This window comes from Chinchilla lanigera, unplaced genomic scaffold (genome assembly GCF_000276665.1).
Source record: "Chinchilla lanigera isolate Chin_1 unplaced genomic scaffold, ChiLan1.0 scaffold00003, whole genome shotgun sequence".
Lineage (NCBI taxonomy): Eukaryota > Metazoa > Chordata > Mammalia > Rodentia > Chinchillidae > Chinchilla > Chinchilla lanigera.
Genome location: NW_004955404.1, coordinates 33,114,036 through 33,127,869, shown reverse-complemented (window position 1 = coordinate 33,127,869; position 13,834 = coordinate 33,114,036). Strand labels below are relative to the sequence as shown.

At 40.9% G+C, this 13,834-nt stretch overlaps 1 protein-coding gene across 4 annotated transcripts in view; it reads right to left on the bottom strand.

Moving 5' to 3' along the window:
* Positions 1 to 344: 344 nt before the first annotated feature.
* Positions 345 to 13,834, bottom strand: part of Klf12 (Kruppel-like factor 12) — a 411,890-nt gene continuing 398,400 nt past the window's right edge. For all 4 annotated transcript variants that reach the window (XM_005374183.1, XM_013516598.1, XM_013516591.1 and 1 more), the window contains one exon: positions 345 to 9,690. In XM_005374183.1, coding sequence (XP_005374240.1) covers positions 9,509 to 9,690 — 182 coding nt within the window. In that variant the 3' untranslated portion in view covers positions 345 to 9,508. The remainder of the gene's footprint in view (positions 9,691 to 13,834) is intronic.

The following is a 13,834-nucleotide window of genomic DNA, read 5'->3' as shown; positions in this document are numbered from 1 at the left end:
AAAGTCTGAAGAAATTCAGGATTTCTTAATTCAGGATTTCTTAATTCAGGATTTGATCTGAGGATTTGGTTCTGGACTGTAAAAGATGTGCTTTTCACATCACACTATTTCTGCACCACTTTTTAGTACTGTATTCATTAAAATTTTAAGTGAAAAATCCCTCCTTGGGTGCTGGTTGTTAAAAAAGAAGAACATCATTCTTTAGTGTGGATCCTATCTTGTTCTGTTTCAAATCACTATGCACAAGTAGTAAAACTTTTCATAACAAAGGTTTAATTATGATTGTTAATAACTATGATTTCCAAAGTATTTGAGTCAGCCTTAGTAATAATTAGGGAGTTCTGTTCCATACAAAATGCTTTATTTAACCTTCATGCCTTCATTCAGATAATTATACAAATGCATACAGTTAAAGGTTTAAACTCTATTTCGGTTCACAGCTCAATTCATAGGAAAGTTGAATACAGAAAAGCAATGCACCAACAGAATATGTCTGAGACACCATTAAAAACGATAACACTTGTTCATTTAAATCTCTGAGAATAGACTGGAATAATCATCCTCTGAGAGAATCTCATTAGGAGGGTCTCCCTTTACATTATCATAGGGCAAAAAAAAATCACCATTTTACAGTAAAAGGAAAAAAGCTCTGAATATATTTACAATACATACACTATACATAAATACAAGAACAACACTTACATAATATTAATAAACTTATAACAGGGGCTGCCTAAACACTACAGAGTATATAAATGCAGAGGAAACTATTAGGAAATTAGAACTTTAGATAAGCTGGAGAAATAAATTCATTTGCAATTAAAACTCTGAACAGAAAACCAAATGAAGATTTAAGAATTCAACACATTTGCTTGCCATCATCATTGGGGGACTTTATCCTTTAATGTGTAGGGTCTCCTCTGGGCACCTAGCTCTCTGGGTTCGGAGCCCCAAGAGTCTTGTAGATTGCATCCCTAAAGTGAGTCAGATGCAGCCCATTTATTCAGTTTGCTGTTCAGAGGCTTCATGCCTAGAATAATTGCTTTGTAAACTAAACAATGTTTTTGTATTTTTACACAGAAAGGTCTTGTGATCCAATCACCATGTGTAATGAGCTAAGTGTCAAGGAAAAGAAAAGGGATGCCTGCTTGACTTGGCCAAAGAAGGTATTTTTCTCTTTATTCTCATGTAGTTTTTTCAAATATGACTGAGAGATTTATTTGCAAGAAGATGACGTTTGAATTGACCCCCACACACCAAGAGCAAAGTCTAGACTACTACTAATTATAACTAAGTCATTTTAAGTGGCAGGTGGGTATCTTAAAGGTGGTCTGTTCTCATCATTTCACAACACAAAGTTCTGAGTACATTCTTCTATGGACAAACACGAATTTGCTGGTTTCTCTTTTTAAAAAATGACCATGACACACATAATTGCATTATGAGGCAGGATGACATAATATGTAAGACGATGTTTTCAAGCTGGTTTTGTTAAGTAGTTACCTCACATCCACAGAGTTGGTTTGTTACATGATGCAATGTGTCCCACATAGACATGAACAAAACAATACAGCCAGCATCCCGTGGGGGGGACAGTGGTTTCGAAAAATGAATCTTTAAACACAACAAATTGTGGACAGACAAGTTGATAGGAAAGAGCCTTGTGTATAGGCACCAGTGCCCCAGTTCAACAATACCCATCCAATGTAATAAGGTTTGAGGAACAAAATATACTTGTGGTGGGGATGTAATCATAAATTCTGCCGTGGGGAAACTAGAAAAAAGTGAGGCAAAAGCATTTTCTGTGATGTTTTCTGTTGTATCTTTAGAGCATGAAATTAGCAGAAAGGGAAGATATTACTGCGTCCTTAAATGTATGTTTTTGATTGCTTGGACATTTTTACTACTAGATTTGGACTCAAATTCTACCCTTCTACATTCACCCTCATTTCTCAATAAAAATGAATCCCTGTGAAAGTCTTGGTTAACCTGCTTTTGAAAAAGATAATTCACTGGTCACTGGCTGTTTCTTTGCACAAAGGGCAGATTCTGTGGTCTGAAACACTTTAAATTTCTAGAGACGAAATCCAGAAAGAAAAAGTACTGATGAGATTATTTCCGCTATTCATCTCTTTTCAACTCAAAGTGGTGGTTTTGTCATTGAGAAATTATTGCTGGTGAAACCCAATTAACTGAGAAGAGTCCCCATCTGCAAGCATACTTGCTTTCAGCATGGAAGAGAATTTGTTTATACAGGTTTTATCTCTTCCCTCCGCCAAGTAACAAGGAGAAAGATCATAATTCAGAGGATTCATTTTCAGGAAAAGAAACACTATGAGAAATGACATTCTCTTAATGTTTTCAAAGTCCATTAGTACTTCCATGAATCAATACTGTCAGAGACCTTGTTCTACATGGAAGGGAAGGGATTTCAATTCTCTGATGTTAGACAGCTCCTCACATAAAACTCAATTAAACTAACAACACTATAAACAAATTATTTATAAGATTATTTAAAGCATTTCAAGACGGTGCTGTTAAGTGAGAAATCTGAACAGGAATTATCTACTGACTATCAGCTGAATGTTTATGACTGCCACTCCACTAACACCTGCAAGTAAATTCTGAATTAATAACCAGCTCCATGGAGGTAGATTCTAGCAGGTCTACATGTGTAGAATTGAGAAAAACCAACACAGGCAAAAATGCTAGTAAACTGGGCAAAGTGTTGATGATTCTTAAGCTCCAGGCGAAACATTTGGGAGGAAAGCGGTAAGTTCAGGGAGACACCAAGTTGCTTCTCTTTGTTTATGCTGATTCTTCATAAATGAATTTCCAGCAAGGCCTGATTTCAAATATTTTGTACCATTGTCAAATCTTGTATTATATCTTGTCCTGATGTTTTAACTTGGAAAATGACTACTTGTGCAGGGTGTCCACAATAAAACTTAGAATCAGTGAGAGGTGGCTTCTAGGAACAAATATCCTGTGTGGGACAGTGGACAGAACAGAGAATTCAGAGTCACAGCAAAGGTGGCTTCATATTCCCACTCAGACGTTTCCTCCCTCTGGGTCCATGGACATCGTCTTTGTACATCAGTTTCCCATCCATAACATGCAGAGTTGTTGTACAGATCAAAACCAGTGCATCTGAAAATGCCAAGCACTGGGCCTGGCATGTCATGTTTAATAAAGAACAGCTATAATTTTTATGGTTTGAAGTTTTGACTTTCCAAGACATTCTCAGAATTTCAAGTATCTTCAGCCAACATGCAGACAGAACTCAGTCAGAAGACTTAACTTCAGTGAGACTAAAGAACACACCAGCTTCTTCTGATGCTTCGCTGGTTATTTCAACCCCTGGTCTGGTGTACTTCCTTCTCCTTTTCCTCCCTTCTAAAATGTGGAGGAGAAAAGAGTGGATGGTTTTCGGGGCTTGTGGTCTGGGCCTGCAGAAAGCTATCCATCATGGTAGTCTACACCACCTAAAGCCCAAGGATTTAATGACAGTTGTAATTTTAAAATTACTCCTACCAAATGTTTGGCTTGGAAAGTGTATAATTTTGCTGATAGCCTCAACAGCTTGTTTGGGTGAATTTGTGCTCTGAGATGGCACGGTTGGAGAATTTCCAGGGCTCATGTCTATTCACAGAGTCTCATTGTATATTTCTACCCATGACTCCACTCCTAGCACTAAACTAATTTTAGGAAAAACCTGTGAACTTCTGAATGTAAATCAGGTAATTTTCAGGACTAACCGGAAAACTAGTTAAAGGCTAGATTTACCAAGTATCAGTAGTACTTTGGTACACTTTTCAGGGACATGTGATTTTGTCAATATTCATCCTAAAGTGGTTCTTAGATGACAACAGGACATATTTGGGGAAAAAGGAATAAAAAAAATGAAGATAAACTATGTGCATTGGATAAAATAAAGCAGAAAAATATCCCTCAGTGTTTTGCTCTAAATAAACTGGTATTTTTAAGTGAGCAAAACTTTTTGAGCCATACATACTGTTCACAAATTGGGGCAAGTCACAGTCAAGTTTTTATTCGAAAATTTTAATTGCCACATGGCTGGTATATGAAGAAAACCATAATATTCGTATTTGTATTCTTATATTCTGCATGAAAAATCAAATTAAAAAATGTCATTTGCAAATAAGATTAGCTATACCTAGCAGACAAATGCTTCCCACCCCACCCCATGGGTACAGGAATGGATTGAATTTACTACGTGCATACATTTACTCTGTGTGTATGTGTTTTCAAAATGTACAGGAACACCTCAGTTTGACAAAGAATTATTGCTGTGTAAAAGTATAGGAATATCTCATTGGTCATATTTATTGACAGGCACTTTCAGTATTTAATTCAGTTTTGAAAATGGGCATCAGCTTACTCCTGTTGCCAGTATGAATTCATTTAACATGTGGCCATATCCACAGCACTTTATCTTGTCGACATGAAGCTACACCTAAAAGCGATCCCTCTGGAATTAAACAAGGGTAACACCTGCACAATTTTGCGATCAAGAACCACTTAGTTGAGGAGGAAGATAACCGAGAAAGCAACTGTTAGACGCTCTTAGCACAAGCAAAATCCTGTGTAGCTGTTTTCTCCTTTTCAGGAAAAGACATTATGAGTTTGGAATTAGTTGTCTGTAGCAAGGTTAAAATGACTTCACTGGGTTTCAAACCATCTTGGCTAAATCACAACAAGTGGTGATTCCATTTTGACAGAGCACAAAGAACATACTCTGAGACAGTGGGACAGAGGTCCCATGGCAATATCGTAATTGTGTGTAAGATATACAAGGCATATCTGAACAAGGTTTTTTTATTGTGATGAAAACTAGAAGCTCTTTCCCCCAACGTACTTCATCAAACTATTTACAACCTCTGTAAAACTTGCGTGTCTGAAAATACTTTATCCACTATCACGTTACGAATACAGTAAAATATCTTCACTCTATTTTTTTAAAGATGCAGTATTCTTCTATTTCATTTTCTTATGAAAATCTGAGTTTCTATAGCAATTGTTCAGTATTTAGCATAGTCAAAATACCAATGGACATGGGTTGCTAAACAGACATTACTCTATAATGAAACTGTGAAAATATAGCATTTTTAATTTCTATGTACATTTCTTAACTATAAAATGCAGGCAAAGTCATATATAGTATTATAAGCTGATTCCCTAGCAATGTAAAGAATTTACATCTCTAGATAGTATGGATTATTACAAATTTTTTTTAAAAAAGTTCTTTGTGGGTATGTATTAGCCCACTGGCTGCTGCACGTACAGGTGTGTGCACGCGTGTGCAGATTTTGGGGCTCACTGTTCAGGTAAGTGGAAGGCAGTGAGGGGAGAAGTACAAGTGTAACATGGAAGACAGGACTCACCAACCCCTTTCTAAACTAAACCAAGTCAAACTGAAACGATTTTTTCTTAATGGTACGCATTACTTCAGAAAAACTAAAGGAAGGAATTTGCTCAGTGATGTACTAGAACACCTTTACCTAATAATTTGTAGGTATTAGTAAAGAATAAAATCTGAGAGTGGATTATGAACTATGAATCTTAAGGCTTTCTGGGCCCATGATGATTTAGCAAAGTTATCTCACATTCAGTCCCTTCTCTGCAGGCTGTAGCACAGATGCTGGTATTGTTAACACTGCTTCAATTCTGTTAGTGCTCACTGTAGAGGGTAAGACAGCTGTGTAACAACATCATGGCCACATTTCTAAGCAGTCATAACATAACAAGGATGTGTGAATACATTTGAAGGCCTCATCTTGCCGGATTTATTCAATTTCAGCTTTGGTAAGTATAATAAATAAAGTACAGAATCAGGAATACTGCATCTTTATCCATATACATGTTATCATTCTAATGAACTGATTTCAAAGTGCAGGATTTTATTTACTTTAACACATCAATGGCAATTTGAAGTTAAAACAGATTGTATAAAATGAACACAGTCTTTGCACAAGCTATTCCAAATTTCAATCATAATGAAAATAGCCGACCTAGTCACCCTCTAACTGGCATTTGTAAACACTGTAGCATTTTGTGAGTTTATCCCCTGACAATCTACTTTCCCATTTCCCACTTAAATTTTAAAGTGAATAAAAAGTGCTCTTTCAAAAAAATGGGGTACATGCTACTGGTGTTCAACTGCTTTTGAAAAAAATACGCTATGTGTTTTATAAAGGCAGTAGTATACTCTTTATGGTAAAGCCATTTACGAATCTTGGTCTAAATGCCTTAATAGAACTTAAGACAAGTTATCAAGCAGAGTCCACACAGTTGGCAAGATGAGGCAGGAAATGGATGGGGAAGTGTGACTCTCTCTCCAAACAGTTTAAGATCAGACCATAAGGGGCTCTGTTAAAACTGCAGGGACTGAACCTTATAACTTTTCAATCCCGTAACTTCCCTGTCATCCGTCTCGGCAATGTGAAGAGAAAGTCGGCTCTCCTGCAGCTCAGGTGAGGTTACTACGAGCGTGTGTGTGAGAGTTCCCCAGTATGCACATATCTCTAGCTGCAAGTTCAGCAGCTTCAAACTTAAAACCAGTGAATGTTCCTAGTTAGAGAACAACTCGGAAGTACTTTAAGATTACATCCCTTTCCTGTAATTCATCATGCACTGTGCTTTTCCAAAGCAGCCAGAAACGGCACATGATATGGACTGGAGGCTTTTCTGTGCCTACAGACATCCCATTTCCTTCTGCTCCGAACTACTTTCCTTGATGTGGGAAAACACTTGTAGGAAACTCACCAAAGTGAATTTGCTTTGTATCAAGACAAGCCCCAAATACGTTTCAATTCTAGGGCGAGCTCAGTGACTTACTTGTGCTTGGATCCCTTCCTAAAGAACTGCCGTGTCAGAAGGGGAAATGGTGCAGTGCGGACGGGATTGATCAGTTAGCTTACAATCTCAGTCTGCTTTCCACTTTGGAAGGTGAGGAAAGCTCACTTCCCCAACTCTTTCCGATGTTATTAGACAGTGCAGCTCATTTAGTCCTATGCTAACTTTAAATCAAGCTGTCACTCAGGAAGACTCCACTGCCTGTCAGTTCAGTGAATTCGAGAAGCTGTCTACTTGCAATACTCTCAAGACACCTCTCAGCAGAGAACAGGGCTGGCTCTTTTGAGAGCAGGCAGGACCAACTCAAGTCTATGTTTTGCTTGTTGATTCCCCTATTACCTGCCAACCAGGTGCTGTGGCCAGCCTTGGTGGCTCGTGGCTGTGGTCGCTCCTCTCTGTATTCTTTGCCATTGACCAGTAACCAATGCTGGCATGCATCAAGAAATCTTTTTCTATTCTGAATGGTCACAGGCAACGAGCGTTGCATACAGTACAGATAAAAAATGTTCCAGTTGATTAAAGAAAAAAAAACACTGGTTGGTGGGTAGCAGTTTGTGTAGCTGAAGAAGTTATCAATAGAACTGCAGCCCTTGCTGGAGGGAAATTGCCTGATGAATTTTTCAGACCTGGCAGCAAATATAAAGCACATATTTGTGAAGCCAGAATTTGACCTGAAGTTCCTTTAATACCATCCAACACAAATCGTCCTTGTTGCAGTGCTCATAGTTCTTGCTTCATCAGAATACGATTATCCGAATTAGAAGATGATCCTAAAAAGGGATAATTCTGTCGCTGGAAATGATTTCAGAATGTTCAAACATTTAAAAATGAGCTAGAAATATCGTGAGGTTGACTTGTGCAATTCCTCAAATCAAGTGTTTGTAATTAAAATATATGTGCAAAGATCTCCGGTGGAGACCTTCCCATCTAACCTATAAAAAATCCTAACAACGACAACATCAACAAACAACAACAACAAAAATCTTACCAAGCCCCTTAGCCACATAAAGCTGGAAAAAACCCAGCGTTTAGTGGGGACAAAAATATGATACTTTTTCGGGAAGAATGCTTGTTGGTGATGCATTGCTTTGTTTACTGCAAAAGGCTCAAGATTTTACAGGTGGGTGGGATTCTATTTTCCTCTCATCCTCATCCCAGGATGAATAGGTTCAATATCCCTGCAGATGCCAATGAGGACCCTTGAAAAAGGAAATGTGTATAGGAGAACTTACTGGAGAGTCACTTACCCTTGGCTCTCCAAGAGAGGAAGCTAGCACCATGGCAGGCTTTCTATGGGGATCATTCCCTTCCCACCACCTCGGTTCCAAGGAGAACTGACCCATTAATCAAGGAGTTAATTCCCAGTTGTCTCCTTTGCCTTTCTAGTCACCAAATAACTGTTTTCAAACAAGAAAAGGGGAGCATAATCTTTAATTGTGGTACTCAACCAAGCAGGACAACAAACAGCAGAAAGATTACCTCAGTGCTGTAAATGTAACCAAGACATCTAAAATGCTGGGGTGTTTTTTACAATCCCTTTAGTAAGTATGAAAATTGGTAACGTGAGTCCTCAGTGAAGTTATTGTAGAAAAGTCCTTTTATTCATTATTGCTTTTCTCCTCAAGAGGCGCATTATTTCCATCACTGCTTTGTCTGATTTTTCATGTGCACTGACTTTGCCTGGGCAGCCCCACCTCTTCCCTTGGTGCCAGTGTGTCTAAGAAAGTTTTTTTCCCCCTGATTCCTTGTAATCAAACACTAGGGGTAGGAAGAAATGATGCCTAGGTGACAGAACACTGCGATTTGAAGTGGGGCAGTAGTTTTTTTTTAGACAGGCTCTTCCTATTCAACTACAGAACACCGCTGTGCCAGTCCATGTCAGGGCAGAGACCAGGACTAGACTTCAACTGCAGTGTCGCTGCCCCTCTGCTGGAACAGATGAACAAAATGGAATCAAAACAAAACGAAAACAATCAATGACAAACAAATGAAAGGTTCAGTGTTGGTTTTCTTCAGGCATGGCATGAGGACCCGTCGCGAGTGGCATCTAGGTGCTGCCGTCACTATTGTACAGGGCTGCTCGAGTGTGCCTGTATGTTCAGGTAATGGGACCTCGCCAACAACGTCTTCCTTTCTACGTTCATGCTGCTCGCTGGTAACAGACTGGGCGTGTGTTCTAGCTTACTCAGATACGAACTCAAATTTTTTAAAAGGGGCTAAGGGTGGGGTGTGATGAGAGATTCATCCAAATTTAAAAGGTCTTGCTCTAGCCATCAATTTGTGGCAGATGACCTTTAAGGTACTGATAACAAAACGTCTGAAAGCTCAGAAAATGTATAGGCTACAAACACCTTTAAATGGCAGAGGACACAGCACGGAAAACAATGCCTGTCTCTTCAGCATTTGTGTCGCTGAACTCCCAGGCCAGCGCGAGGACGTCTCTCGAGCAGTCGGGGTGGGGGTTACCTTCAGACCGAAAGGAGAAGTGTTCCTTCTTGTTCCTGCTCTGGTTTCAGACATCGTGGGATGGTGATGCCCTTTTGTGTTAACACTGTGAAGGGGATTCAGCCCTGCTGAATTGGGTGCCACGAAGAGATCCAGCTCTTATGCCCAGCTGGACAGGCAGCCTTCCTCACACCAGCATATGCCTCCGGCGGTGCAACGCCAAGTGGTCTGACCGGGAAAAGCTGCGATCGCAGTCCGCACACTTGAACGGCTTCACTCCCGTGTGTTTGCGGTAATGCCTCGTTAGTTCATCCGAACGGGCGAACTTCCAGGTGCAGCCTTCCCAGGTACACTTGTAGGGTTTCTCCCCTGGAAAAGACAAAGGCACGACACTTTGGTGCTCCATCGCTTCTCCACAGCAACCCAGACAGAGCTGTGCGCGGGGAAGACTGGTGTTTTCAATGGTTCCCATTTGGTAAATCTTGGTCGGGAAACCTTACCGTCCCTCCAGGAGGGTCTGAGATCAGACAGTTCAGGGTTTCAAATTCGTCTTTCCTGTGGTAACATCAGACAAGTGAGTTAACACTTGGTCCTTAGCTATTAGGAATGCATTTGTAGTCCAAATAACGAAAAGCACAGGCCACAGGTGGCCAAGGAAGGAATAGTAGCTCCCTAGCAAGTCTGATGTAGCCCTAAGGCAGGAAGTCGAAAGGAATCACAAAGGGTAATTATGATTAGTCACACCCCCCATGTGCATGCTCAGGTGGTTTAAGGCTACTCCAGGACACAATGTCCATTTATCAGTCCATAAAGGTGTACACATACTTTCATTAACACACTTCTACCTAAGTTTTAGTTCCTAACAAGGAAGTTAAAAATATGTCTATGTAATAAGAAAGCAGCAAGAAAGTAGAAAGGAAGAAGCTGTTTGAGAGGTTCCATTTCCTGAAAATAAAGGCACATTCAACCCCCAGAAAAGAGGCCCGCATGATTCATAAACATCGATGCTTTGCTAGGACCGTAGACAGCTCAGGAGTAAAGTGTTTAAATATTTTTTCAAGCCGTAAGAGTGAGGGTGACTCTGAGGTCCCATCAAGTTGGACCAAGTGCTGAAACTCCCTGTAAAGAGCAGTCTGAAGACGTCTGTAACCTGACCAGGCCCCTCAGTCAGCTTGCAAGGACTGTAAAATATGCAAAAGCTGTGCTGGGAAAAGATACTGCATCCATTGTACATGTGGGCTCCCAGGGGGCATGGGATAATAGATGACCCAGGTGAGCTGCTTTCCTGGCCCTCTTTCAGACCGGGAGCCCTGTCCCCAGGCAACCTCACAAGAACTGATCTCTCCTTTGGCACCTTCCAGCCACCACTCCACACAACGTGCTTCTCGGCCGCACAGGGCCTCCACTTAGAAAAGGGAAGAGAGCCATGTGCTGACCCTTTCGCATACAGAGGGCTCTAAAGTGAATATTTTAACCCCACTTTGCAGATGAGAAAACTGAGGCTCCAGTAGCAAAGTGGCTTAAGGCCAGCAAAATAATGTATGTGGCTCTGAATCTAGTGCTTTCAGCAAGGTACACAGGAATGGGTAATTCTTACGCTGTCTAAACTTTGTTGCCTCCTCAATCAGAGTTAGTTCTGCTTTCTTAGGCACTGTCAAACTGTTTGCTTCCTATTTCTCTTAAATCATCTATCACAATATACCCTAAAGATTTTGTTTTGATGCCTTTCTCATCTACCAGTTGATGAATTCTTGGAGGCCAGGGACCATGCCTCTATGATTTCAGTATTCCCAGACCATAGAACAGGTCCCAAGCAAGCACCTGAATGAAGAGAACTGCAAGACACACACACACACACACACACACACACACACACACACACACACATTACTAAGTCATAAACGAGATGTGCCGGTAATGCCTACATGGGAAAGCTAGACCAAACCAGACTGGACAGTTCTCATCCAACCAAGGTTGTCTATATGGGTCCTGGTAGAAAACAGAAAACAGTGGGTAAGTATCTCCAACCTGTGTGACCTGGAAGTGCTGATGCAGTAACTGTGGGCACAGGAGGCCCTCAAAGGGCTCCTTCCAAGTAAAAGGCCACTAACTGCGGGGACCCAAAACCTCAACTTCTAATTCATTCCGCATTCCACGGAAACTCTGCATGTGTCTGTGTCTACTGAGCAGGACTGGACAGTAATTAAATAAAAATCAGTAAAACCTCTAACTTACAAAATTGGAAATCAACTATGTAATTTATTGGGGGAATGATTAACATACATGCTGAATGTCATCTCAATGTTTTTGAAATTTATATCACAAACATGCACTCTAATGTTGAGTTTGAGATAAGTCAACTCTTCAAAAACACCTCCACCTTCCAGGCACTGTGCTTAGTGAGCTGGGTGTCTCCAAAGTGCATCTCCTAGCTGTGTCCTGTGTTAGGGTGGAATCAGACACACAGAGCACTGAAGGTAAAGGAACTTCTGCGTTGGCGAACAGCACAGCTCAGGTGTGCAGAAAGAGGACGCACACTGCTCTTAGTGGGGAAGTGTCACATGCGATTAGAAAAGCTACTGAACCCTGCCCTGGCCACTACCGATAGTAGAGAGAGGGGCTCTGTCACTGAATGACCCCAAAGGGAGTAGGGGCAAGAGGAATTAGGCAAGACATCAAGAAGACATGAAAGGCTCGCATGGTCCCAAGGAGAAACTGGTCATCACCTCAGGTGATGTCTGCTTTCCCTGTACACTCACTCAGTTTAGGCATATGAAATTCTCTCAACTTATTCCTCAAAATTAAGACAGTCAGACCTTATTTTGGTAATTTCATTCATAACGGTAGTTACGTTCTTTCCACCTGAAAAGTCTACTACTGGGGATGGTAAATTATGGGTCCCATTTTTATATTTTTAAAGGCTGAACAAATATCAAAGAGGAATCTGTATACGCAAAATCATATAAAATGTAAAATTATTATAAACCAGCCACACTGATTCACTTACACAGTGGTTTTGTTATTTTCCAGTGAAGGCAGAATTGAGCAGTTGTAACACAAATCATGTTCAGTGTGAGATTCTTGCTCTCTAGCCCTCTGTAGAAAGTCCACTGACCCCAGATATTAAGAAAGGGCACTTCCGCCCTTTGTAGGCTTTGAATCTATGAAGGTACTGAGTTGGAGCACACAGTACATGCTGTTAGCTTAGGACGGGGAGGCAAAGGCGTATTTGGGTATGCTATCTGAATTCTCAACTAACAATGCTTAATTCAAATTTTAAGAATTCGCTCAGTAATAAACACAGGTATTTCTGATCTTTATTTTATTCAAGCATAAATTTAACTGCAAATATGTGCCTTGTCATCAAGCCACAGGTGGGTGGGACAGTTATATGTAAATTTAGTAAGCATCTGTTAAATATGCAGATTTAACTGACAGCTAAAAGTGTCCATCCTTACGGGATTCCACATGATATTTCAATACATGTATACACTGTAATGTTTAAACCAGGTGAAATGTGTCTACCTCTTCAAACTCCTTCTTTATTAATGAAAACTTTCAGAGCCCCTTTTATAGCTTTTTGAAATGTCTGGTATGCTGCCATGGTCTGTAGTCTGTTGTGCAATGGTCCAACGGGTCTTCCTGCCTCTATCTAACTGCAGCTTCATACACACCGATCAGCCTGGTCCCACCTCTCTCCACCCCCGTCTCCTCCCTACATGGTGGTGACCCTATTCTCTCCACTTCTATGAGATTAACATACTACGTCCAGTGTACGAGCGCAATCCTGTGTACTCGTCTTTCTGTGCCTGGCCACACATGCTATTTCATGACAAACACTTTAAACTGAGACTTCTGTGTGAAAGAGCGTGAGTGACTACCCTAAAAGGCTCACCCAATTTCTATCAGAAATAAAAAAAAAACAGCCTCAGGATCTTTTCTGCTCACTGAAAAAGAGCCTCTGAAGGTGAAGACCAGAATGGTGTCAGCACCAGGAACGCTTCTCCAGGTTTTAGCTGAGAACCCAGAGCAGTGATTCTACATCACGTCGGAGCCCTGCACCTCCAACTACCTTAATATCCTTTGTACACAAGCTCACTGGAACAGGGAGGAGTCACCACTCTGCCGAGTCAGGGCAGGGTGAGCTCATGGGAAGCCACATGGTGAGCCACACAGTAGGGCTCAGATGCTGCAAATCGTTTCTCAGATGGGTGTTTTCAAGTGGCAGCACGGGTTTGTCTGAGCCCACCACGGGGAGCAGGGAAGCAAGTATAAAACTGAAAAGCAGTTCGTGCGGTGATGACCAGGTGTGATAAGCCATCACAGAGACAAGGAGAGAGACCTCAGGAACACCATAAGTAGAACTTCTCCACTTCCCCACTCAAAACCAATGAAAGAAGGGCTAGGGATTTAGCTCAGTGGCAAAACGCCTGCCTGGCAAGCGCAAGGTCGTGAGTTCGGTTCCCGGTACTGGAGAAAAACCAAAAAAAAAAAAAAAAAAAAAAAAAAAAAA